Here is a 24993-nt window from a genome sequence, read left to right as displayed (position 1 = left end):
TTTTTAGTGCCTCCCACTGGCTTGCTGCTGATTTCTCCTCAAGTAGTTGTGTCGAGTCCACTTCTGCCAAATCACCTCTTAGTTCTGTAAAACTTGCCTTCCTCCAATTTAAAACATTTACTCCTGATTTAACTCTGTCCTTTTCCATAATAATGCTAAAACTATCTGAATTGTGGTCACTATCCCCAATGTGGCCACCCACTGTCACTTCACCCACTTGCCCATCTTCATTTCCCAGGACTAAATCTAGAATTGCATCCCCTCTTGTTGGGCTTGTCACGTACTGGCTTAAAAAAAAGTTCTCCTGGACACCGATCAAGAATTTGCACCCTCTGTGCCCCTCACACTATTTGAATCCCAGTTGATATTTTAGGGTAGTTGAAGTCCCCTACTATTATTGCCCCTCTTATTTTTGCACTCAGAAATTTGTCTACATATTTGTTCTTCTATCTCCCTTTCGCAATTCGGGGTCTATAGTATACTCCTAGTAGTGTGACTGCCCCATTTTTATTTCTTAGCTCAACCCATATGGCCTGGATTGATGATCCATTTAGCATATCATCCCTTCTCACAACTGTAATTGATTCTTTAACCAATAATGCTACCCCTCCTCTTTTTTTATCACACACTCTATCCTGCCTGAAAACACTACATCCAGCGATATTGAGCTGCCAATTATCCCCATCTTTAAGCCAGGTTTCCGTTATAGCAATGATATCATGCTGCCATGTGTCTATCTGTGCCCTTAGCTCATCTGCTTTGTTTGTAATACTCCTTGCATTGAAGTATATGCTCTTTAACCCCGTCAAATTCCTGTGCTGAACACTATTTAACTTTTGCTTCTTTTGCCTTTCTGAGTCGCTAACTACGTCACTAACTGCTTTTCTACTTCCCGTTTCCTGTTCTGAATTTGTCCTATCTGTACCTGCCCTTTGGTTCCCATCCCCCTGCCATACTAGTTTAAACCCTCCCCAACAGAACTAGAAAATGCCCCCGCGAGGATATTGGTCCCGGTTCTGTTTGGGTGGAACCCATCCAGCTTGTACAGGTCCCGCCTTTCCCAGAATCGGTTCCAATGCCTCAGGAATTTAAACCCTTCCCTCCTACACCATCTCTTAAGCCACGCATTCATCTGGTCTATTCTCCTATTTCTGCTCTCACTAGCACGTGGCACTGGGAGTAATCCTGAGATTACTACCTTAGAGGTCCTGCTTTTTAATTTATTTCCTGACTCCCTATATCCCAAAGTTCCCACATGGCAAAGGAATTGCAGGCAATGGGTCTCAGCTGCCCGTCCATTATATTTAGAAACCTTTTTTTCTAAACTTTTAGATACTCTTATTAATTTACTTACTCCAATTAACCCAAGCTTCATTCGGGTCTCTCAGAGCTCTTCCTGTCTGTTCACTGTCCTTCCCCTATACACCTAATTCCCCCTCTGACCAAATTCTCAAGTTCCTGCTCTGTTCGCAATCCACTCCGTTCGCTCTGTGCTTCAGCTCGTGTCGTGTGTCATGTCGCAGCAGCTTCAGATGAAAATACACAACTGGAGGGGGTGGCAAAAGTGTACTTGATAACGTTAATTGTGTTGACCACCTCAGAACTTGACCATCTGAGGACCACAGCAGCATTTTTGTGATTTCTTGCGCTGGGCAATAGAATCCAGTCAGGTAGAGCACGGACAGATGTTAATCAAGAGTTCGCCCTAGGCTGCCCAACGACTGGTTTAATCCCAACCTTGGAAGCGTGCCCTCCAATGTACTAGTGTGGCATTATGTCCATTTCATACACTATGTCCTAGTAACATTGCCAATCACTGCTGGATTAAGAGCAGTTTTGTTCTATAGGCCATGCTCCCGAAGAACTGAATTGAGAATGCACAAATTCATTTCACATGGGTCCCTGACGACCAACAGTCTGGGCTGGATTTGAACACAAGTCTGGAGGTGAGAGCTAGAGTCTGGCCCACTGTACCACCCAGCAATGTTCTACTAAAACAAAAAATGCAGATACAGTTGAATCCGCGTGTGGGGATCACCGTTTGTGGAAGTCTCTGTGTGGGGGTTGCCTCATGTCTGGATCGCCAAGCACGCATGTGCAGAAATAAAATCCATTAAGGAGGGTGCAAGATGGGAGGCCGGCAGGGAGAGCATTGGAAGAGTTGAGGCTGGAGATTACAAAAGCATGGATGAGAGTTTCAGCAGTTGATGGGCTGGGGCAGTTAAGACACTGACACCATTTTCCACCCTGCCTGCCTGATTGCTGCCAGTTCCTCTCCTGCCCACCAAACAAGGTGATACAAGTCAGAGGGCCGCCATTGTTAGCGTAAGTTAAAGGGATCCTCGGCTGCTGTCAGGGAAAGCTGGATGGAAGCTTGACAAATATTTTTATAGCAGCCACATGTAGGTTTGGAGTCTTAAAGCATTCCAAATGTAATGTACTTGCTGCCATACGTTGTGCAGAAGTGACTGCTGCTCTGAGTGCTGCTCGTTTTCGCTCCCAATGCTTCTACCTCTCCCTTTAAAGATGCTGCTGCAGGCGCTTCACATTCAGCCAGCTCACTTGATTTACTGCCTCCAGATCAGTGAGCCGCCTGTTTGGGGGAGTGCGTTTTACATTGTAATGAGGACCCAGGACCAAAATGGAATGGGATCCCAAGCTGACTCCTCGGCTGCCAACCCGCCGCCTGCCTGATTTACTCAAAACACAAAAATTGCCCCCAGCAATCACAGATAATGTAGGAATATGGGTTACAGAAATGTCTGTGCAATACAGTGAAATGACCCAGAACACACACACATGTTAAGAAATGTGCAGTGAGTAGTAATGATAACACATCTTTTTTTAAAAATGTCTCTTCTAGTTCATCTTAGCAGTGCTTGTCCTCTCACTGATTCTACCAAGAAACAGCAAATGCATCAGATGGATAGTTTCTGCTGGTTTAGCGCAAGTCAGTGAGTTTTCCTTTGTTCTGAGTAGTCGTGCCCGTAAGTCAGGGATCGTCTCTCGAGAGGTAAGATACTTTGTATGTGATCAGCATCAGTTTGAATATAATAACTCAGTGTTCAGCATAGTATTTGTACGGCAGTGTGCTATAAAATAATGCTGGTTAATTTCTTCTCTCTGCAGGTGTACCTTCTCATCCTTAGTGTAACGACCTTAAGCCTCTTACTTGCCCCGGCATTGTGGAGAGCAGCAATTCTGAAATGTGTACCTAAACCGGACAAGCGATTAAGCACATGACGGAAGATGGACCTGATGGTTTTCCAGTCGCCTCGTTTGTTACATTTCAGAGGCCAATGCAGATTAAGATCCTGTTTCCTACTCTTCTTCAGCTTTCCTTAAATGATCACTCTTGCAATAAGCCATACCAACAGACGTGCACAGTTCAGTTTTCCCCACTTCTCCCTAATAGTCTGACTCCATTTTATTTTTATTTTTTCCCCACGCTTTTAACTGACAACTGGGGTTTGGAAGGGGAACGGTCACTTCTGTTTAAATCCAATTCTGAAACACTATCCATACTGCTTCATATTTCTGACATTCAAATGAAGAAATGTGCTTCTGGGAGCAAAATGAGCATCAAATGCGTTGAACTTCATCAATTTATGAGATGAGTATTCTCTGGATTGACAAGGGGTGAAATGGGACTTATTTTTTATAAGATTGTGATGATTTTTAGGTATTGGTGATGTTTCCATTGGGAACTGGCAGTGCTCAGTGCATCAAATCAGCAGTACATTCCAGATTGGCGCTCACATGAATGGGCCATGTTGTAGATTTCTGAACCATGAAATGGCCCAGCACATTTTAGGGTCGATTTATTCTGAATGCTGCGTGGTTGTCAGTAGTATTCTGGCAGACGGGTGGGCTTACCCTAAATCCTTGCCCAGTTGTACTTGTCAGATTTTCTGATATTACTTCCTCCAGTTGCCAGAAAAGGCAGACATTTAAAAGAGGTGGTAAAGACATGGCGACATCATACATCCCGTGTTTGTGTGTTGCCACCTCTTTGATGTTTGATGTTAATCGCATCCGTATAACAAAGGCAGAAATAAATTTAAAGTTGCCACAGCAGGTACTGTAAAATCCTTGAACCCATTTTATAATTTCATTTTCCACTGCTGACAACTGCGTCACCATCTACCGTCGTGCCTTCTGCTGTGGGGTTCCCGTTTATGGCCCTTTCATGACCCTAAAGCAAGCCCCTGTATCTGTGCTTTAGAGGAAAAGAGACGGAAAATGGAGTGATGAGAAGCTGGCCTAGGCACTACCCGCCAATACCCCCATACCGTAGCCGCCACCGCCCCCCCCCCCCCCCAAACTCCAGAATATAAAGACCACGCTGCTCCTTCCCTCCCACTGTCCCAGGAGCACTGCTTGCTGGGACTGCACTATTCATGGGAAGCCATTAATGAGTTATGCCACACAACGACCTGAAATGCAGCCCAATTCCACAATAGGCACCGCACAGACGGTGAAGGTCACCATCAACCTTTAAGGGACGGGGTCATTCCAGGCTGCCACTAGGGACATCAGTAATATTAGTCAATCAGTTGTGTGCAGGGACATCAAGCAAGCGACAGATGCACTGTTCCTTCAAGTAAGCCAGTTCATCACCTTCCTGATGGACAACTGGCAGCATCACAGGGCACTACAATTCCTTACACTGGCTAGCTTCCCCAAAGTACCAGAGCTTGGAGATTGCACCCAAGTGGATCCCTTCATCAGTCCTATTGTTTAGACCAACGGGAATGGATTTCAGTGTCAGGCTTGTTTGTGAGCAGCATGTAAGCGAAAGCTCACGTTCCTGACAGCTGCTAGGATGCGTACATTTTACAGCAGTCCAATGTGTTTACACTCTTTCACCCACAAAAGCAGATGTGAGATCAAGGTTCCTCTACAGCAAGAGGCGTTTGTGTCTACCTGGTTCCTGCATTTCTATCGGAGCCTCAGGACTGAGGTGTCCCTCATTCCATGCAACCAAGTCCTGACACGGACCTGCTGCAGGCTGCATCTGTTCGCTGCCTGGCAACTTGGCCTTGCCTCCTTTCTGCCAGATGCACAGGCATTTGAGGGGGGTTACAGGACGGACCCACATCGTGAGGGACAGCAGTACGACGTCAGCACATGTCTGCCTGAGCGCTGGGTTCTGAAGCCTTCACTTAAAGGCTGATATTTCCTGACCCTTCAGTCAATAATGTTTGCCTCCTCATCTTCCACCCCTACTCTTCTGGGACACAAGCTCTGTGCTCACCTGTGTGCTTCCTCTGTCTCACTGGCCCAGTACCTCTGGATGGATGTCTGCCTCACCAGCAGCTTCATTGCTTTCTCTTGATTGGGGCTGAGAGGCAGGAGATGGGGTCCTTCACTTGTGGACAATCTCTCTTTTCCTTTTCGAAGAATACAAAAAGTGAGACTGCCCTCTGGTTGCTGTGAGTTACAAGAAACCCAGGAATCAGCATTATCTCTACTCTCTGTCTCCTACCTCTTAACCAATTCACTACCCAGACCATGTGAGCCTTTTTGTGGGGCCCATGCATGTCAGGCTGTGCCATACACTTGAAAAGTGTATGGCTGACTTTTACCGTGTCTGTCCTGGTACAGCTGTTAAACTTCTTGTGCAACTGAATTGTCGTGGGTGGTGGGGGGGTTAACAGTTGTGGAGGTGGCACTTCCTGCCTGGCTGCCCCCGTCCACCATACCTGGGCACCTACCTTGGACTGGCTTTTCTCCTTTCTGTTCCAAACAGGCGTCCTGTATCCTTATTTAGGCCAGCAGCACTTCTACGGATTCCTTAGGAAACCTCTCAGACACTGCAAAGATTATTAATGCTGGTGCCTGGTAGACTAGTGCTTGTGGACCTAGTGGTTTCATGGTGTGTTTTGGAGGGTAATGCAGGTTGTAGGCTCCAGGGCCTCTTGTGGACAGGGTAAAGGGTAGTTCAATGGGGTACAATAGACCATCCCATCACAGTCATTTTTAGTCATAAAAGACTAGGTTGGTGTAGCATTGTTAACAGCAGTCTCTTAAACTCTGCAAACTACACTTGCTACCATTTAAAATGCAGCACACAACATAACATTGAAAGGAGAACACTTACTTATCAAATAAGATACAGCACAGAAGGAGGCCATTCAGCCCATCGTGCCTGTGCTGGCTCTTGGAAAGAGCTATCCAATTACTCCCATTCCCCTGCTCTTTCCCCATAGCCCTGTAATTTTTTTCCCTTCAAGTATTTATCTCATTCACTTTTGAAAGTTATTATTGAATCTGTTTCCATCACCTTTTCAGGCCGTGCATTCCAAATCATTACAACTCACTGGATAAAAAGAATGTTTCTTCGTGTCGCCTCTGGCTCTTTTGCTGATCACCTTAAATCTGTGTTCTCTGGTTACTGACCCTTCTGCCACTGGTAACAGTTTCTCCTTATTTACTCTATCAAAGTTGTTCATGATTTTGAACACCTCTATCAAATCTCCTCTCAACCTTCTCTGTTCCAAGGAGAACAACCCCAGCTTCTCCAATCTCTCCACGTAACTGAAGTCCCTCATCCCTGGTATCATTCTAGTAAATCTCTTCTGCACCCTCTCTAAAGCCTTCACATCCTTCCTAAAGTGTGGTGCCCAGAATTGAATACAGTACTCCAGCTGAGGCCTAAACCAGTGTTTTATAAAGGTTAGCTTAACTTCCTTGCTTTGTACTCTATGCCTCTATTAAAAACATAGGGGATCCTGGCTTCTCAACTTGTCCTGCCACCTTCAAAGATTTGTGTATGTGCACCGCCAGGTCTCTCTGTTTCTTAAAATTCTACCATTTAGTTTATATTACGCCTCCTCATTCTTCCTACCAAAATGTATCACTCCACACTTCTGTGTTAAATTTCATCTGCCATGTGTCTACCCATTTCACCAGTCTGTCTCTGTCCTTCTGAAGTCTGTTACTATCATTCACATTGTTTACTACATTTCTGAGTTTTGTGTCATCTGCAGACTTTGAAATTATACCCTCTGTACCCAAGTCCAGGTCATTAATATGAGCAGTGGTCCTAATACTGACCCCTGGGGAACACCACTGTATACTTCCCTCCAGTCTGAAAAAAAACACTACTCTACTTTCTGTCCCTTAGCCAATTTTGCATCCATGCTGCCACTGTTCCTTTAATCCTATGGGCTTTAATTTTGCTAACAAGTCTATTATGTGGTACTTTATCAAATGCCTTTTGAAAGGGACAAAAAAGGAGATACACAAGTGTACACATCAACCGCACAATCCTCATCAACCCTCTGTTACCTCATCAAAGATCTTAATCAAGTTAGTCAAACACGATTTTCCTTTAACAAATCAGTGCTGCCTTTTATTAGCCCGTACCTTTCCAAGTGCCAATTTATTTTGTCCTGGATAATTGTCTTTAAAAAAATTTCCCCACCACCAACGTTAGGCTGACTAGCCTGTAATTGATGGGTTTATTCCTCTCTGCTTTTTTGAGCAGGGGTGTAACATTTGCAATCCTCCAGTCCTCCGGCACCGTCCCCATATCTAAGGAGGATTGGAAGATTGTGGCCAGAGCCTCCGCAATTTCCACCCTTACTTCCTTCAATAATTAGGGTGCATCCCGTCCAGACCGGATAACTTTTCTACTTTTGAGTATTGCCAATCTTTCAAGTACTTTTTTATCCTATCCAATATCACTACTACCTCCTCCTTTACTGCTACAATGGCAGCATCCTCTTTTCTAGTGAAGATGGATGCGAAGTATTCATTTAGTACCTCAGCCATGCCCTCTGCCTCCACAAGTAGATCTTTTTTGTCCCTAATTGGTCCCACCCTTCCTTTGACTACCCTTTTACTACTATATGTTTATGAAAGACTATTGGGTTCCCTTTATGTTAGCCAGTAATCTATTCTCATGCTCTCTTATTCCCTTTTTGAGATCTCCTGTGTACTTTCTGTATTCAGCCTGGTTCTCTATTGTATTATGAACCTTACATTTGTCGTAAGCCTCCTTTTTCTGTTTCATTCTTATCTCTATATCTTTAGTCATTAGTCATCCAGGGAGCTGTAGCTTTGGATGCCCTTCCTTAACTCCCCCTCCCCCATAGGAATATGTCTACTTGATTTAGCATCCGCTTCAGTCACTCCCTCCAGGCTAAATGATTCCACCGCCGCCTTCTGTTGTTGTCAGGATCTTGAGTCCTGTGTACCTTGTGGTTGAAAGCCACTGCTTTGTTCTTCCTTATGTCATGGAAACATCTCACTTCCTACAAGTCAACACGGCATCAGTGTCCTCTTAGACTTCTTTTTGGGCATGGGGGAGGGGAGGGAACGATGTGCCCTCGAACCAAATATTGTTGCACTGCTGATCAGCTATTAACTGTTGCACCTTAGCATCTTTGAAATAGGCTGTCTCCTAGTTTTTGAGCCATAGCCCTGAACTATTCAGTCAGTGCATCTGGGTTGTGATTGCTGACCAGCTTGTTTCTAGTAGTGCAAAGGCAATCATTTTCTGCTTAAGCGCCATCATTTGGTTAGTAAACTGCACAGGAGTGGCATCACAACACTGCTCGCAGCAAACTGCAGCCTTCTCATTTGTTGATAAATTCTTGCCATGCTCAAACACTTCTTCCATTAAAGGACCCGACACCCAGAAAATCAATCCTAAAATGGCAACAGCTATTTCTTTAGATACATTTTTAAAAAATGTTTCGGTTCAGTACTGTCAGTGTTGAGCTATGCCGTCTCTCAATTATCACCACCAGTTCTTAATACTGCACTGAATTTGAAGTTATATGCCAGAAATTTGTTCGGTTCTCCTAATTGGTTGCCGAAACTTTGGCAGAAATCCTGGATACACTGCATAAATGGGGTGTCCGTTGAGTTACGGTGGCCGATCGGGAGAACCCCGAGGAAATTCCCAGCGATGATGGTTTGCATTTTCATTCTGAAGATAATTAAAGTAATATAACCTGCTGTCTCTATCAATTTAGAACATTGTGGAACTTTTGTGAATATGGAAATGAAATGTGATGAACCCTGTGCCATCAGTTTCATCCCCCACTTGAAACAACTCTGCATCAGTAATTTTTTCACATGTCAATGCTATATCAATGTGATTTGTACTAAGTTCCTTTAAGAGTTCATGAATTAAACTGAAAGCAAGAAATTAGCATTCAGATTTAAGTCAACCATTTACAACCAAAATCACAAAGTATGCATTTATCCGTGATGTGACTATTTCATTAAACACAAACATCAGTTGATAAAACTATTAGGGCATGGGTCAGTCTGTCTTGGGTCCAGCCAGCCCTAATCTGACCAAAACGGTAAATCTAACCCTAACCTTCACTCAAACCCTAACAATAACCTTAACTCTATTAGTGCATAGGTTAGGTAATCTTGGCTTTTGCCAGTTCCAGCCTAATCCTAACTGTAAATCTAACTGTAACTGTCACTCTAACCCTTACAAATAACTCTGTTCCTAACTCTGATTCTATCCCTAATCCTAATACTATTCCCAACTCTAACCCTAATGTTATTCCTAATTATAACCCTAACCTTAATGCTATTTATAACTATTCTTAACCCTTAAAGAGTTAAATTATGAGGACAGGTTGCTTAAATTTGTTTTGTATTCCCTTGAGTTTACAAAATTGAGAGGTGATCTAAACGAATTGCTTAAAATGATAACAGGATTCGATTGGGTAAATACAGAGAAACTGGTGGGGGAATCCAGAATAAGGGAACATAATAAAATTATATCCTGGCCATTTAGGAGTGAAATCAATTAAAAGTGACAAAGGAAAAGAGGATCAAGGAAATGGAGTAAAAGCAGCTAAATGGAGTTGAGGTACAGATCAGCCATGATCTAATTGAATGGCGAAACCGGCTTGAGAAGCTGAATGTCCTCTTCCTGTTCCTATGTTCCCTATCCCTAACTCTAATCCTAACCCTAACCCTAATGCTGTTTCTAACTCTATCTCTAGCCCTGACCCGAATCCTAATATAATTCCTAACTCTATCCCTAACCGTATCCCCACCATAAATCATGTTCCTACTGGTGGATCATTGTGCTTTCTCTTTCAGTATTAGTATCAATCAGAGAAATGTGTTTGCAGGAGCACAGCTGTGTACACCAGTCTGTGTCAGGACTCTTGATTGATACAGAGGGACACCATAACAGACGGTTTCACAAGTGACCTTTGAGTCTCCTTTTTCTCCGTCTCAGAATTATCAATACATTTATTCCACTAGCTGACTTCTGTGATAATGTAGTACAAGATCATAACCTAAACCCATGCATGATTGTTGCAAAAGCCATGCCACCCCCAAAATCCTCTGCAATCTCCCAGAGTCTCCTCCCACATGACTCCTGAAGCACACAACTCTGCCCATATACCTGTTCCACCATCCCCCAAACCAATACTGTTGCCATTGCCCCAACCCATTTCTGGCCATCAGGCACCCTGTCTGTCAGGGTCACACCCTGAAGTGTGAAGTGAGATAATACTGCAGTTGCCAGCTGCAACACTCTCAACAGATGTATGACAGACTGGGATCATGGTAGATGCCTAACGTTTGAGAATGGACTGACGGCAGCTCAACCCAGATTCTCCCGGGCCACCTCCCCAATGCTGCATACACAGGACCACTACCCCCTCCAATCTGGTGCTTCTAGAACTGGGAGATTGCTCTGGGTCCCCTGTCCTTAAGGATTCTGCACACCCTACCAGGTGCCCCCTGCAGTTCAAGAACCATAGCTGAAGGCTCGATGAGGTCGGGTCCCTGCCCTTTTTTCCCATCCGCTAAATATTCCACCAGACGTGGGGGTTACTGTCCCTGTCAACACCATAAATGGAATGGGCACATCAGTATGCAATTGTCCCTTGCCTTAAGTCATGGGCTAGGGTCAGGGGTGCAAAAGCCTCCCCAGGAATTTTTGGGCTCACAATTTCCATACCCTACGACTTCAAATCAAACCTGAGACCCTAAATGCCCCTAGATCCCAAGATCACTTTTTATTGAATGTTCTTCGCTTTTTCCATTGAGATCATCAGTTTTTACAGAGTTTATTCCTTTTTGCTCAGTGTTCATGACCTTTTACTGAGGATTTAACACTTTATTTGGAGAGCATTGCTTTTTACTTGAGGAATAATTACTTCTTTCTGACAGTTGATCACCTTTTACTGAGAGTTGATCACTTTTTTTGGAGAGGGCAAACTTTTTTACTTGGACTGAATCACTTTTAATTGAACTGATCACATTTTACTGAGAATTTTTCTGAGTGCATCACTTTTAATGGAGAGTGGTTTACTTTTTAATGAACTTGGACTACATTATGTTTAAATGAAATATCAAGGAGCGCATCACTTTTATTACGATTTCCTCTCTGCTTAGTGTGTATCTGTTTTAAAAGAGTGTTATGAGAGATCAACATTTTGTGTTTGAAGTTCATCCTTTTGTATTGACTTCATCACTTCTTAGAGCTCACTACTTTTTACTGAGAGTTTGTAACTTGAAGTGCACATTTTTTACTGATGGTTAATCACAATTTTGAGTGCATCCTTTTTACCATACCAAGAGTGTAACTTTTTGCGGAGAATTCACTTGGAATACGTCCATTTTTATTGAGTTGATCACTTTTTAATTAGCTCTCATCTGTTTTTTTTCTGAGACTTCATCACCTTTTACTTGAAGTGCAGTCCTTGTCCTTTTTACTGAGAGTTCATCCCCTTTTCCTTTGTAACTTTTAGGTGAGATTTCATCTCTTTTTTTACTTAGAGTGCGTCTCTTAAATGAGAACTAATAACTTATTATTGAAAGTTCAACATTTTTTGCTTGAAGTGATCACTTTCGTGTTGAGCTCATCACTTGTTTCTCAGAACCCATCCTTTATTTTTTCAGAAAGTGAATCCCTTTTAACTTGGAGTGCGTCTTTTTCACTGATGGTTCATTACATTTTGAATGCATCACTTTTTACTGAGAGTTGGGGGCGTAGAATTTCTTGTGGGTCCATTTTCGGCACTGCGCACAGCAGCACACACCACAACCAGAAAGCCTGGGGCCATCCCGAAATTGGGCCTTGGGCCTCATTAACGTTATGTGTGTGAGCTGCTGGCACCTCGCTCGTAGAAGATACCAAATGTCAGGCAGTTTTTCCTGAGTTGAATCACTTTTTTCTCCTGGGAGCTGATGACCTTTACTGAGCATCAATCACTTTTTACTTTTCATTCAGAGTTCAAAACTTTATAAAGATTTCATTTCTTTCTACTTAGAGTCCATCACTTTTCTAAAAAAAAGAGTTAATAACTTATTGATGAGAGATCAACATTTTTTGCATGGATTGTGCCCTTTTGTATTGAGTTCACCACTTCTTACTTGGAGTGCAATACTTTTCATTGAAACTTCATCCCTTTTCCTTTGTCACTTTTAATTCAAGTTTCATCTCTTTCACTTAGAGTGCATCCCTTTTAACTGAGAGTTAATAACTTCTTAGTGAGAATTCAACATTTTTTTTATTGGGAGTGGTTGCCACCTCTTAGCACCAAGCGAGCAGAGAAGGTTCAAGGCTGTCAAATACAGGAAAATGAAGTCACTTGTTCTTTTGTAACAGGGAGATGGAATGGGAGAGCAGATTACCAGCAGGACTGGCAGAGCAGAAAACCATGGTTGGCTTTTCTTTAAAACCACTGGATAAATCCCTATTAAGGAAGTTCCAGGATCACAGTAAGGAAAATGGTGGGAGTTTGGAAGGGTAGGCTGGATGGACCAATGATCTCCTCCTGCCCAAAATATTACTATGGTACAGAAATGAATACTGACTCGCCACGTCATTATGCCAGCAAATCATCTGGCTGTCTGTACCATGTAGGTAACAGCCACCCGAGAGAGACTGCCTGTGATGTCGCTGGCACCTTTCCAATACAGATGCTGCTTTGATGCCTCCATTTGCTTTACAGTGGTGTGAACAGTCGGGGGATGTAGACCACACTCTCCACTTTGGATCCAAGAAAGACATACTGGAATATTTTCTTCATAGCGAGAGACTAGGAACTGTGGAGGAGCAAAAGGATTTAGGTGTCCAGGTACACTAATCACTAAAAGCTTGTCCACAGATACAAAAAGTAATCAAAAAGGCCAATGGAATGTTGACCTTTATCTCAAGGGGGCTGGAATTCAAAAGTGAGGAACTTATGCTTCAGTTGTGCAGAGTCTTAGTCAGACCCCATCTGGAGAACTGCGTTCAATTTTGGGCATCGAACTTTAGGAAAGATATATTGGCCTTGGAGGGGGTTTGGCGCAGATTTACCAGAATGATACCGGGGTTTACAGGGTTAAATTATTAGGACAGGTTGCGTAAACTTGGCTTGAATTCCCTTGAGTTTAGAAGGTTGAGGGGTGATCTAATCGAGGTGTTTGAAATGATAGGGTAGATACCGAGAAGCTAGTTCCATTTTGTGGGGGAAATCCAGAATTTCTTTTTTCTTTCCTCCCCTCCTTTGCTTAAGTTACTGAGTCCTGGATCTGAGGGGAGCCGGCTGCACTCCGGGAATGTGGGGGGAGGAGGGCAGGGGGGATATGTCTGCTGCACTCCGGGAGGGTGGGGGGATATGTCTGCTGCAATCCGGGGGCGGGAGGAGAGGATATGTCTGCTGCATTCCCGGGGGGATATGTCTGCTGCACTCCTCGGGGGGGGGGGGGGGGGGGAGGAGATTATGTTTGCTGCACTCCCGGGGGTGGGGGGGGGGGTGAAGGGTTGGGGGGGATATGTCTGCTGTACTCCTGGGAGGGGGGGATATTTCTGCTGCACTCCGGAGGTGTTGGGGGTGGGGAGAGAGTGGATATGTGCTGCACTCTGCGTGGGGGGGGGGGGGGGAAGAGGGGGATATATCTGCTCCACTCCGGGGGGTTGGGGGGATATGTCTGCTGCACTCCTCGGGGGGGGGGGGAGGAGATTATGTTTGCTGCACTCCCGGGGGTGGTGGGGGGGGGGTATGTCTGCTGTACTCCTGGGAGGGGGGGATATTTCTGCTGCACTCCGGAGGTGTTGGGGGTGGGGAGAGAGTGGATATGTGCTGCACTCTGCGTGTGGGGGGGGGGGGGGGGAAGAGGGGGATATATCTGCTCCACTCCGGGGGGTTGGGGGGATATGTCTGCTGCAGTCTAGGGTTGGGGGGATGCTGCATTCCTGGGAGGGGAATCCACTGCACTTGTGGGGAGGGGAAAGAGTCCACTACATTGCTGGAGGATGTCCATTGTACTATCAGTAGTAAATCTAGAGATTACACAGAACCAATATGGTGAGCTTAGAAAAAGGGAGAGGAAACATCCTCTCCAAGGTTCCCTCTCCTGATCACAATCCAGTGGACCCGCCTGGCAGTCTGCATGTCTGGTTACTGGTCCTCATCTTGAAGCCTGAGCTTAATATTTTAGGTGGATGATGTCAAATGAGAGATCAGGACTGTTTCATCCTTTGGACATGTGACAAAATCCATTGTAACATTAACTCTGGCTTGAATTCAGATTTTTTCATTACTTGAATAATTTAATAATTACAGGAAAAGGATCGTTATCCATGTTCTTCAGCTTTCTCTGAATATTTTGTGGGTCAGTGCATGAATGTACACGTTTGTACAGAATCTGAAACCATCAGCAGAATCCTGCTTGAAGCAGTGAGGCCATGAATGAGTCACGGCAATCGCCTCGGGAGGAAGGTGACTGTAAGTCAGAGTCAGTTACAGTAATCAGTGCCGGTAATGCAATGAAACTGCTGGAGAGAGTGAAGAGTAAAACATTGGATTTTCTTTGGTTATGAAGTCTGGGATCACTGCTTGGACTATTGCTGTGGTCCTTGAGGGAACTCCAAACTCTGCTGGGCACTCTGATGTGTATGACAGTGAGGAGATTAAATATCAGCATCAAACCAAAAGGAAGTAATGGACATGAAACAGTTAATCCAAAACAAAAGCTACCCATCACAAAGAATCATCCAGGTCCCACAAGCAGCAATGAGATACACAAACAGATAATCTTTTAGTAATGTTGGTTAAGGGATAAATGTTGGCCAGGACACTGGGAGAACTTCCTGCTCTTTTTCAGGGGCATGGTGAACTAGCACAAAATAAAAACATCCTGACTGTTGCCAGGGAAGCAGGCATTCATTCACCTGCATGATTCTGTGCTAAGTGTTGGATCAAGTGGAATCCTTTGTGGTTCATGTCTGGGGCACTGCTGTTAATTGCATAGATACAGCTATATGCTCCTGGACATAGGGGCAAACCTTTCATCTTAAAAAAACTAGTGCTCTCTCACAGCTCCCTTCCCCATGGGGAAAGATATGTGGCAGTTTGATGAAGTAAATGATGCTTTTGCAGCGTTGCACTGCAGGTTGATTGATCCGACTGATAACACCACTGGTTTGATAAAAGTCTGAGGTAAAAAAGATCAATTGTAAACAATTTTACAACACCAAGTTATAGTCCAGCAATTTTATTTTAAATTCACAAGCTTTCGGAGGCTTCCTCCTTCGTCAGGTGAACGATGTGAAAATGACGAAGGAGGAAGCCTCCGAAAGCTTGTGAATTTAAAATAAAATTGCTGGACTATAACTTGGTGTTGTAAAATTGTTTACAATTGTCAACCCCAGTCCATCACCGGCATCTCCACATCGTAAAAAAGATCAGCACTGCTGTCACTTACAGTGCCACTGGCAATGCTGTGTCTGCCCTGGAGTTCAGCTGCAGCTCCTCCTGCACCAAGTGACACAACTCAGTCCTGGTCTCCCTGGTGAATCTGAGCCTGCGAAGGCATGCTCTTCTATAAAGTCCAGATAACTGTGGACATACTACACTCGGGTTGGTTCCTCCTCTGATGCTACCTGCCAACTGCCTAAGTTCCTGCTTACAGTGGCGCCTCGAAGAGGACACCCATTGTGCCAGGCTAGAAATGCCCCTCCCCCGAAGGACAATCTGTTTATTCCCCTGATTCCACATAGTGAAGGGCAATGTAGACAATTGTTTGGGTAATCACTACCCTTATCTTTCACTCTTCAAAAGAGCAAATTAAATTGTTGTTGGCGGACCCTTCAATTTCCTCTCACTTTCAGACACAGTCAAACAATCCTGGACGCCTGTTTGTAACAGTGCTCCTTCCAGCATTGTAAACTGAGGGAAATGACACACAAGTCATCACTTTCATGTCATCTCATTGAAATATGAGCTACATTTGCCGGCCGGATCCTGATGGTACATTTCCAACCCTCGCCGTTAACCAATACCAACATCACTGAGAAAGATTATCTAGTTATTTATCTCATTCGTGTTTCTGCAAAGACCCACCACCAGCTTCCAGCTTTTCAAGGGCAACGAGGGATGGGCAATAAAGACCGGCCTGGCCAGTGACACCCACATCCTGAGAATGAATTTTAAAAAAGGGACTTTGCTGTGTATCAATTTATTGCCATATTTTCTACATTACAACAGTTACTGTACTTCAAAAATAATTTGTTGGCTGTGAAGTGGTTTGGCATATCCTGAGATTGTGAATGGCGCTGTATGAATGCAAATTCTTCCTTTATTTTTGACAAAAAACTATCACCCTTATAAATAGTTGATGCTGCCTCTATGGCCTTCTTACACAGTGTGTTCCAAATTTTCACAACCCTTTGGACTCAGCTTTAACGAGCCTTAGTTCAAACTTGAATGAGTTCTTTGATGAAGTAACAGAGAGGGTTGATGTGCATATGGAATTTCAAAAGGCATTTGATAAACATAAGAAATAGGAGCAGGAGTAGGCCATATGGCCCTTTGAGCCTGCTCCACCATTCAATAAGATTAAGGCTGATCTTCTATCTCAACTTCACTTTCCCGCCCTATGCCCATATCCCTTGATTCCCTTAGTGTCCAAAAATCTATCGATCTCTATCTTGAATATACTCAATGACTGAGCATCCACAGCCCTCTGGGGTAGAGAATTCCAAAGATCCACAACCCTCTGAGTGAAGAATTTTTTCCTCATCTTGGTCCTAAATGGCAGACCCCTTATCTTGAGACTATGACCCCTAGATATAGACTCCAGCGAAGGGAAACAGCCTCTCAGCATCTACCCTGTCAAGCCCTCTTAAGAATTTTATACTTTTCAATGAGATCACCTCTCATTCTTCTAAACACTAGAGAATATAGGCCCATTCTACTCAATCTCTCCTCATAGGACAACCCTCTCATCCCAGGAATCAATCTAGTGAATCTTCGTTGCACCCCCTCTAAGGCAAGTATATCCGTCCTTCGGTAAGGAGACCAAAACTGTATACAGTACTCCAGATGTGGACTCATTAGAGCCCTATATAATTGCAGCAAGACCTCCTTTACTCTTATACTCCAACCCCCTTGCAATAAAGGCTAACATACCTTCCTAATTGCTTGCTGTAACTGCTTTTTAACTTTGTGATTCATGTACAAGCACACCCAAATCCCTCTGACTACCAACATTTGTTAGTGTCTCACCTTTTTAAAAATATTCTGCTTTTCTATTCTTCCTACCAACTTGAATAATTTCACATTTCCCCACATTGTACTCCATCTGCCACCTTGCCCACTCACTTGACCTGTCTATCCCTTTGCAACCTCTGCATCCTCCTCACAGCTTACTTTTCCACCTAGCTTTGTATCGACAGCAAACTTAGATACTTTACACTCAGTCCCTTCATCTAAGTCATTGACATATATTGTAAATAGTCGAGGCCCAAGCACTGAACCTTACGACACCCCACTAGTTTCAACCTGCCAACCTGAAAATGACCCATTTATTCCTACTTTCTGTTTTCTGTCCGTTAACCAATCCTCAATCCATGCTAATACATTACTCCCAATCCCATGAGCCCTGAACTTGTAACAACCTCCTGTGTGGCACCTTATCGAATGCCTTTCAAAATTCCAAATATACTACATCCACTGGTTCCCCCTTATCCACCCTGCTAGTTATGCCCTCAAAAAACTCTTAAGATTTGTTAAACACGATTTCCCTTTCATAAAACTATGTTGACTCTGCCCTAATCATATTATGATTTTCTAAGTGCCCTGTTTACTGCATCCTTAATAATAGATTCTAGCATTTTCCCCATTGCTGATGTGAGGCTAACTGGCCTGTAGTTCCCTGTTTTCTCTCTCCCTCCTTTCTTGAATAGCGGAGTTACAAGCGCTACCTTCCAATCCACGGAGACTGTTCCAGAATCTTGGAAATTCTGGAAGAACAACACCAATGCATCCACTATGTCTGCAGCCACCTCTGTTAAAACCCTAGGATACAGGCCATCAGGTCCAGAGGATTTGACAGCTTTTAGTCCCATTAATTTCTCGAGTACTTTTTTTTTACTAATCTTAATTACTTTAAATTCCTCACTCTCATTAAACCCTTGGTTCCCCACTATTTCCGGTATGTTTTTTGTGTCTTCTACTGTGAAGACAGATACAAAATATTTGTTTAATGTCTGGCATTTCCTTATTCCCCATTATAATTTTTCCTGTGTCTGTCTGAGGGACCCACATTTACTTTCGCCACTCTCTTCCTTTTTAAATGCTTGTATAGCTCCTACAATCTGTTTTTATATTTCTTGCTAGCTTACTCTCATATTCAATTTTCTCCCTCTTTATCAATTTTTTGGTTATTCTTTGCTGATTTCTAAAACCCTCCAAATCCTCAGGCTTGCTATTTTTGGCAACATTGTAAGCCTTTTCTTTTAATCTAATACTATCCTTGACTTCTCTAGTTAGCCACGGTTGGATCTCTTTTTCCCATGGAGTTTTTATTCCTCAAGGGAATGTATATTCGTTGAGAATTATGAATTATTTCTTTAAATGTTCACCATTGCTCATCTACCGTCATTTCTTTTAATCTAATTTCCCAATCTACCTTAGCCAACTCGCCTCTCATACCTACGTAATTGGCTTTGTTTAAATTTAAGAACCTAGTAAAGGACTTAACTACATCACTCTCAAACTCAATATGAAATTCTTTCATACTATGATCACTCTGCCCCAGATGATCCTTAACTATAAGATTACTAATTAACCCTGTCTCATTACACAACACTAGATCTAAAATAGCTTGTTCCCCAGTTGGTTCCTCGACATTGTTTTAGAAGACTGTCTTGAATGCATTCCATGAACTCGTCCTTCAAACTATTTTTGCCAATTTTGGTTTGTCCAATCTATATGAGGATTAAAGTCCCCCACAATTATTGCATTACCCTTGTTACATGCTCCTCTAATTTCCTGATTTATACTCTGTCTAACACTATAATTATTGTTAGGAGGCCTATAAACTACTTCCACCAGTGTTTTCTGCCCCTTGTTATTTCTTAGCCCCACCCATACCGATGCTACATCCTGATTTTCTGATCTGATCCTTTCTCATTACTGCCTTTATCTCATCCTTTATTGTCAGGGCTGCACCACCCACCCCAGCCACCTTTTCCATTTTGCCTTTCTTTTCTAACAGTCAAGTATCCTGGAATATTTAGTTCCCAACTTTGGTCACCCTGCAACCACATCTCAGTAATGGCTACTAGATCAAACGCATTTATTTCTATTTGTGCCATTAATTTATCTATCTTGTTACGAATGCTTTGTGCATTCACTTATAGCGCCTTTAATTTTAACTTTGTACTTTTTTTCCCTGATGTGATCTTAGTCACTAATGCCCTATTACCTTTGTTAAACTCTCTGTCCCTTCCTGACACACTCTGCTTGTTTTTACCCAAATCGCTACTCTGCTCTACAGCCTTGGCTTTTCTCTTTAGACTTATAAATTTACCCTTACCTGAACCCAACTTATCACCCTATTTATTCGATTTGCCATGCCACTGGTCCCAGACCAGTGTAAGTGGAGCCTGTCCCAATGGAACAGCCCCCTCTTTCCCCAGTCCTGGTGCCAGTGCCCCATGAATTGAAACCCCTGCTTCCCACACCATTCTTTCAGCCACGCATTTAATCATCTAATCTGTTTGTCCCTATGCCTATTTGTGCATGGCTCAGGTAGCAATCCAGAGATTATTACCTTTGAGATTCTGCTTTTTAATTAGGACTCTACTTCCTCATACTCTCTCAGCAGAACCTCAATCCTAATTCTACCTATGTCATTGGTTCCAATGTGGACCGCAACAACTGTATCCACACCCTCCTGCTACAAGTTCTTCTTCAGCCGCGAGGAGCTGTCCTTAACCCTGACACCGGGCAGGCAACTCAGCCTTCGGGACTCCCAGTCACAGCTGCAGAGAACAGTATCTATCCCCCTGTCTATACTATCCCCTAACACTACCACATTCCTTTTCACTCCCCCCACTTGAATGGCCTCCTGTACCACGGTGCCATGGTCAGTTTGCCCATCCAGTTTTTGTTCTCATCCACACAGGTAACAAGTACCTCATACCTGTTGAACAAGGGCAAAGGCTGAGGCTCCTCCACCACTGCATCTGGGGTCCCCTTACCTGCCTGACTCACTGCCACATCCTCCTGACCCTGACCACTAACCAAACCTAAACCACTACATAAGCTAAGGGGTGTGACTGCCTCCTGGGTCAAAGTGTCCAGGTAACTCTCCCCCTCCCTAATGTATTGCAATGTCTGCACCTCGGACTCCAGCTCAACAACTCAGCTGAAGTTCCTCGAGTTGCAGACACTGCAGATGTGGTTGCCGGGGATCACGCTGCTCTCCACAAACTCCCACATGTTGCAGTTACGACCAACCACCTAAACTGCCATCTCTATCTAACCTTGTTTATTTATTTACTTAATTTGACAATTGTTGATTAGGCTTCTGTTGCTGGATATATGCTCTGACATATTATGGACTTCAATATTTGGTGACAACTGTTAGCGGGCTGGGGATTCCTTCAGAGATTTACGAGTGTTCGTAAGGGTTCAAAAACGCACGGCAATGATGTCAGTCATCATCAAAAACATCATTATGTTACTTCCATATCATGATGGTGAAGGCATTCGATGGCGCAGTGCACAGGTGGGGCTCAAGGAATCTGTGTGACTGAAGCTTGATTATTGTCAATCTGCTCACTCTATCTGTTCACTACCTTCCCTGGCTGGAGAGGAGCTAACCTCAGCTCAAAGCAGGTATTGAGCCTGGCAACTGCCTGGCCTGTGCAGCTCAGTACCCCAGCACACTGTGCGTTTGTCTGCTGAGTATTTTTATAATGTGGTAGCCCAGAGAGCATTTTGAAGATGGAATTTTCCAGTAGGAAGAAGAACGTGTGATGTATTTGGTGACTGAATCTGATAACATGAATCGTACATGTAATGTAATTTCAAAGTAGCAAGTGTGCCTGGCGTGTTGGGTACAGTGAAGGTAGGAAATAGAGGGGCATTTTCTGCCTGAAACCTGCAAGTGACATTGTCCCCTCAGAATTGGGATGGCACACATCATGGGAGAAGCATTGCATTGGTTTCTGCCACTGGAAAGAAGTGACAGAGTGAGAAGGGCATGGATAGGAACTACCTGGATGTTAGTAGGTGAAAATTGAAGCTCCCTGACTGTCACACAATAGTTGACCCTAAGTGTTTTGGCATTTGGTGCACAGGTAGAGTTTATTTCACCCCACATGGGGTTTGAATCCACAATCCATGGCTTAGGAGGCCAGTGCCTTATCCATTAGGCCACATCAAAGTTCAGCTTGATGCTTGTAACCTGTCCCTTCATCTGTATCTAATCACTGCCAAATTTGGTGCCTTTTTGTCGGCCATCCCTTTCTTTTCATACACAATCACATTGTATCAGTTCCAAAGATCCCAACAATGATGTGACAGGATCTGACTTGCTTTTGAGTGTCAACAATTGGTTACAGTTGAGTGCTGGGCAAAATGTTGACTGTAGGAGAAAAGCAAGTGGCTTCACAGATGTTTCTTTGCTTGCCCTGGCTGCAAGTTTCATTGATTTGCAAGACTGCTCTCCTTACTTAGCTATTTGATTGCTGCATATTTCAGCAATGTGGACAAAGAGCTGGTTTTCACAAATTGAAGATGATTTAAAACCAAGCTTACCCCAGATGTGACTCGAACCCACAATCCCTGGCTCTAAAAACCAGCACATTATCCAGTAGACCAGATGAATGCATAAGCAGCCTTGATGCACTTAGTCAGTGCTCGACATTCTCACTATATTCTACCTGTCCTTGTGGCCACTCACTTTGTTTCCATCAATATATCTACCAATTCCACATGCTTTAGCAGTGATTGGTAGTTGTTGTGAGCACATTTGATTTCCTGAAGCCCCATGCTAAATGATACATTTTACTATCTTGGAAATGTCACTGCCTATCATTGGGAATCAGGTTTACAAATCTTTCCTTCAGCATGCTGCCCTTCAATTTGACAAGCACCGCAATGTTGATTAGGCTTCTATTGCTGGATATATGCACTGACTTACAATGGACCTTGATATTTGGTGACAACTGTTAGCAGGCTGGGGGCTCCTTCAGTGATTCGCGAGCGTTCGTAAGGGTGCAACAAGGGAATGATGTCAATCATCCTCAAATACATTATTATGTTACTTCCACATCATGAAGGTGAAGGCGTTCGATCCTGCGGTGCACAGATGGGTCTCAAGAAATCTGTGTGATTGAAGCTTGATCACTGTTTCTGTTCACTAACTCCCCTGGCTGAGAGGAGCTAACCTCAGCTCAAAGCAGGTATTGAGCCTTGCAACTGCCTGGCCTGTGCAGCTCAGTACCCCAGCACACTGTGCATTTGTCTGCCGAGTATTTTTATAATGTGGTAGCCCAGAGAGCATTGAAGATGGAATTTTCCAGCTTGGCAGAAGAATGTGTGATGTATTTGGCGACTGAATCTGATAACATGAATCTTACATGTTACAACCAAAGTGGATGGTGATAGATTGGGAAAAGGGGAGGTGGAACGAGACCTGGGCGTCCTTGTACACCAGTCGCTGAAAGCGAGCATTCAGGTGCAGCAAGCAGTTAGGAAGGCGAATGGTATGTTGGCCTTCATTGCAAGAGGATTTGAGTACAGAGCAGGGATGTCTTGCTGCAGTTATACCGGGCCTTGCTGCGACCACATCTGGAGTATTGTGTGCAGTTTTGGTCTCCTTATCTGAGGAAGGATGTCCTTGCCATGGAGGGAGTGCAACAAAGGTTTACCAGACTGATTCCTGAGATGGCAGGACTGACGTATGAGGAGAGATTGGGTCGAGTGGGCCTATATTCACTCGAGTTCAGAAGAATGAGAGGTGATCTCATTGAAACGTATAAAATTCTAACAGGACTAGACAGACTAGATGCAGGGAGGATGTTCCCGATGGCTGGGGAGTCCAGAACCAGGGCACAGTTTCAGGATACAGGTGATGCCATTTAGAACCAAGATGAGGAGAAATTTCTTCACTCAGAGGGTGGTGAACCTGTGGAATTCTCTACCACAGAAGGCAGTGGAGGCCAAGTCATTAGATGTATTCAAGAAGGAGATAGATATATTTCTTAGTGCTAAAGGGATCAAGGGATATGGGGATAAAGCAGGAACAGGGTATTGTGTTAGACGATCAGCCATGATAATTTTGAATGGCGGAGCAGGCCCGAAGGGCCGAATGGCCTGCTCTTGCTCCTATTTTCTATGTTTCTATGTATTGTAATTTCAAAGTAGCAAGTGTGCCTGGTGTGTTGGGTACAGTGAAGAGAGGAAATGGAGGGGCATTATCTGCCTGGAACCTGCAAGTGACATTGTCCCCTCAGAATTAGGATGGCACACATCATAGTAGAAGGATTCCATTGGTTTGTGCCACTGGAAAGAAGTGACAGAGTGAGGAGGGAGTGGACAGGAACTCCCTGGATGTTGGTCAGTTAAAATTGAAACTACCTTACTGTCACGTAACAGTTGACTGTAAGTGTTCTGGCATTTGTTGCATAGCTAGAGTTTGTTTCACCCCAGATGGGATTTGAACCCACAATCCCTGGCTTAGGAGGCCAGTGCCTTATCCATTAGGCCACTGGGGCTGTACAAAATTTCAGTTTGGTGCTTGTAACCTGTCCCTTCGTCTGTATCTGATCACTGCCAAATTTGATGCCTTTTTATGGGCCATCCCTTTCTTTTCATACACACTCACATTGTATCAGTTCCAAAGATCCCAGCAATGACGTGACAGGATCTGACTTGCTTTTGAGCATCAGCAAATTGTACAGTTGAGTGCTGGGCAAAATGTTGACTGTAGGTGAAAAGCAAGTGGCTTTGCAGATGTTTTCTTGCTTGCCCTGGCTGTAAGTTTCATTGATTTGCAAGACTGCTCTCCTGACTTCGCTATTTGATTGCTGCATATTTCAGCAATGTGGATAAAGAGCTGGTTTTCACAGAATGAAGATGATTTAAAACTAAGCTCACCCCAAATGGGACTCAATCCCATAATCCCTGGCTCTGAAAACCAGTACCTTATCCATTAGGCCTGATGAGTGCATAAGCAGCCTTCATGCACTTGGTCAGTGCTCTACATTCTCACTATATTCTACCTGTCCTTGTGGCCACTCCCATTGTTTCCATCAACATATCGTCCAATTCCACACACTTCAGCAGTGATTGGTAGTTGTTGTGAGCACATTTGATTTCCTGAAGCCCCATGCTAAATGGTACATTTTACCATCTTGGAAATGTCACTTCCTATCATTGGGAATCAGGTTTACAAATCTTTCCTTCAGCATGCTGCCCTTCAATTTGACAAGCACCACAATGTTGATTAGGCTTCTATTGCTGGATATATGCTCTGACTTACAATGGACCTTGATATTTGGTGACAACTGTTAGCGGGCTGGGGACTCCTTCAGAGATTCGCTAGTGTTCGTAAGGGTTCAAAAACACAAGGGAATGATGTCAATCATCATCAAATATATCATTATGTTATTTCCACATCATGAAGGTGAAGGCATTTGATGCTGCAGTGCACAGATGGGTCTCAAATAATCTGTGAGACTGAAGCTTGATTATTGTCAATCTG

At 43.8% G+C, this 24993-nt stretch overlaps 1 protein-coding gene and 1 non-coding gene across 2 annotated transcripts in view; one reads left to right on the top strand and one right to left on the bottom strand.

The window, feature by feature from the left end:
* The window catches only part of tmco3 (transmembrane and coiled-coil domains 3), a 97214-nt gene extending 87949 nt beyond the window's left edge, over window positions 1-9265 (top strand). The window contains exons 12-13 of the mRNA XM_067992486.1: window positions 2864-3013; window positions 3130-9265. Coding sequence (XP_067848587.1) covers window positions 2864-3013; window positions 3130-3243 — 264 coding nt within the window. The 3' untranslated portion in view covers window positions 3244-9265. The remainder of the gene's footprint in view (window positions 1-2863; window positions 3014-3129) is intronic.
* A 14666-nt stretch (window positions 9266-23931) lies between these two features.
* On the bottom strand, window positions 23932-24004 carry trnar-ccu (transfer RNA arginine (anticodon CCU)). Its single transcript has one exon. It is a non-coding gene; the product is annotated as a tRNA-Arg (tRNA).
* Between the last annotated feature and the right edge of the window lie 989 nt (window positions 24005-24993).

This window comes from Heptranchias perlo, chromosome 11 (genome assembly GCF_035084215.1).
Source record: "Heptranchias perlo isolate sHepPer1 chromosome 11, sHepPer1.hap1, whole genome shotgun sequence".
Classification (NCBI taxonomy): Eukaryota; Metazoa; Chordata; class Chondrichthyes; order Hexanchiformes; family Hexanchidae; genus Heptranchias; species Heptranchias perlo.
The sequence above is the reverse complement of the archived record's forward strand: the minus strand, read 5'-3'. Positions and strand labels throughout refer to the sequence as shown.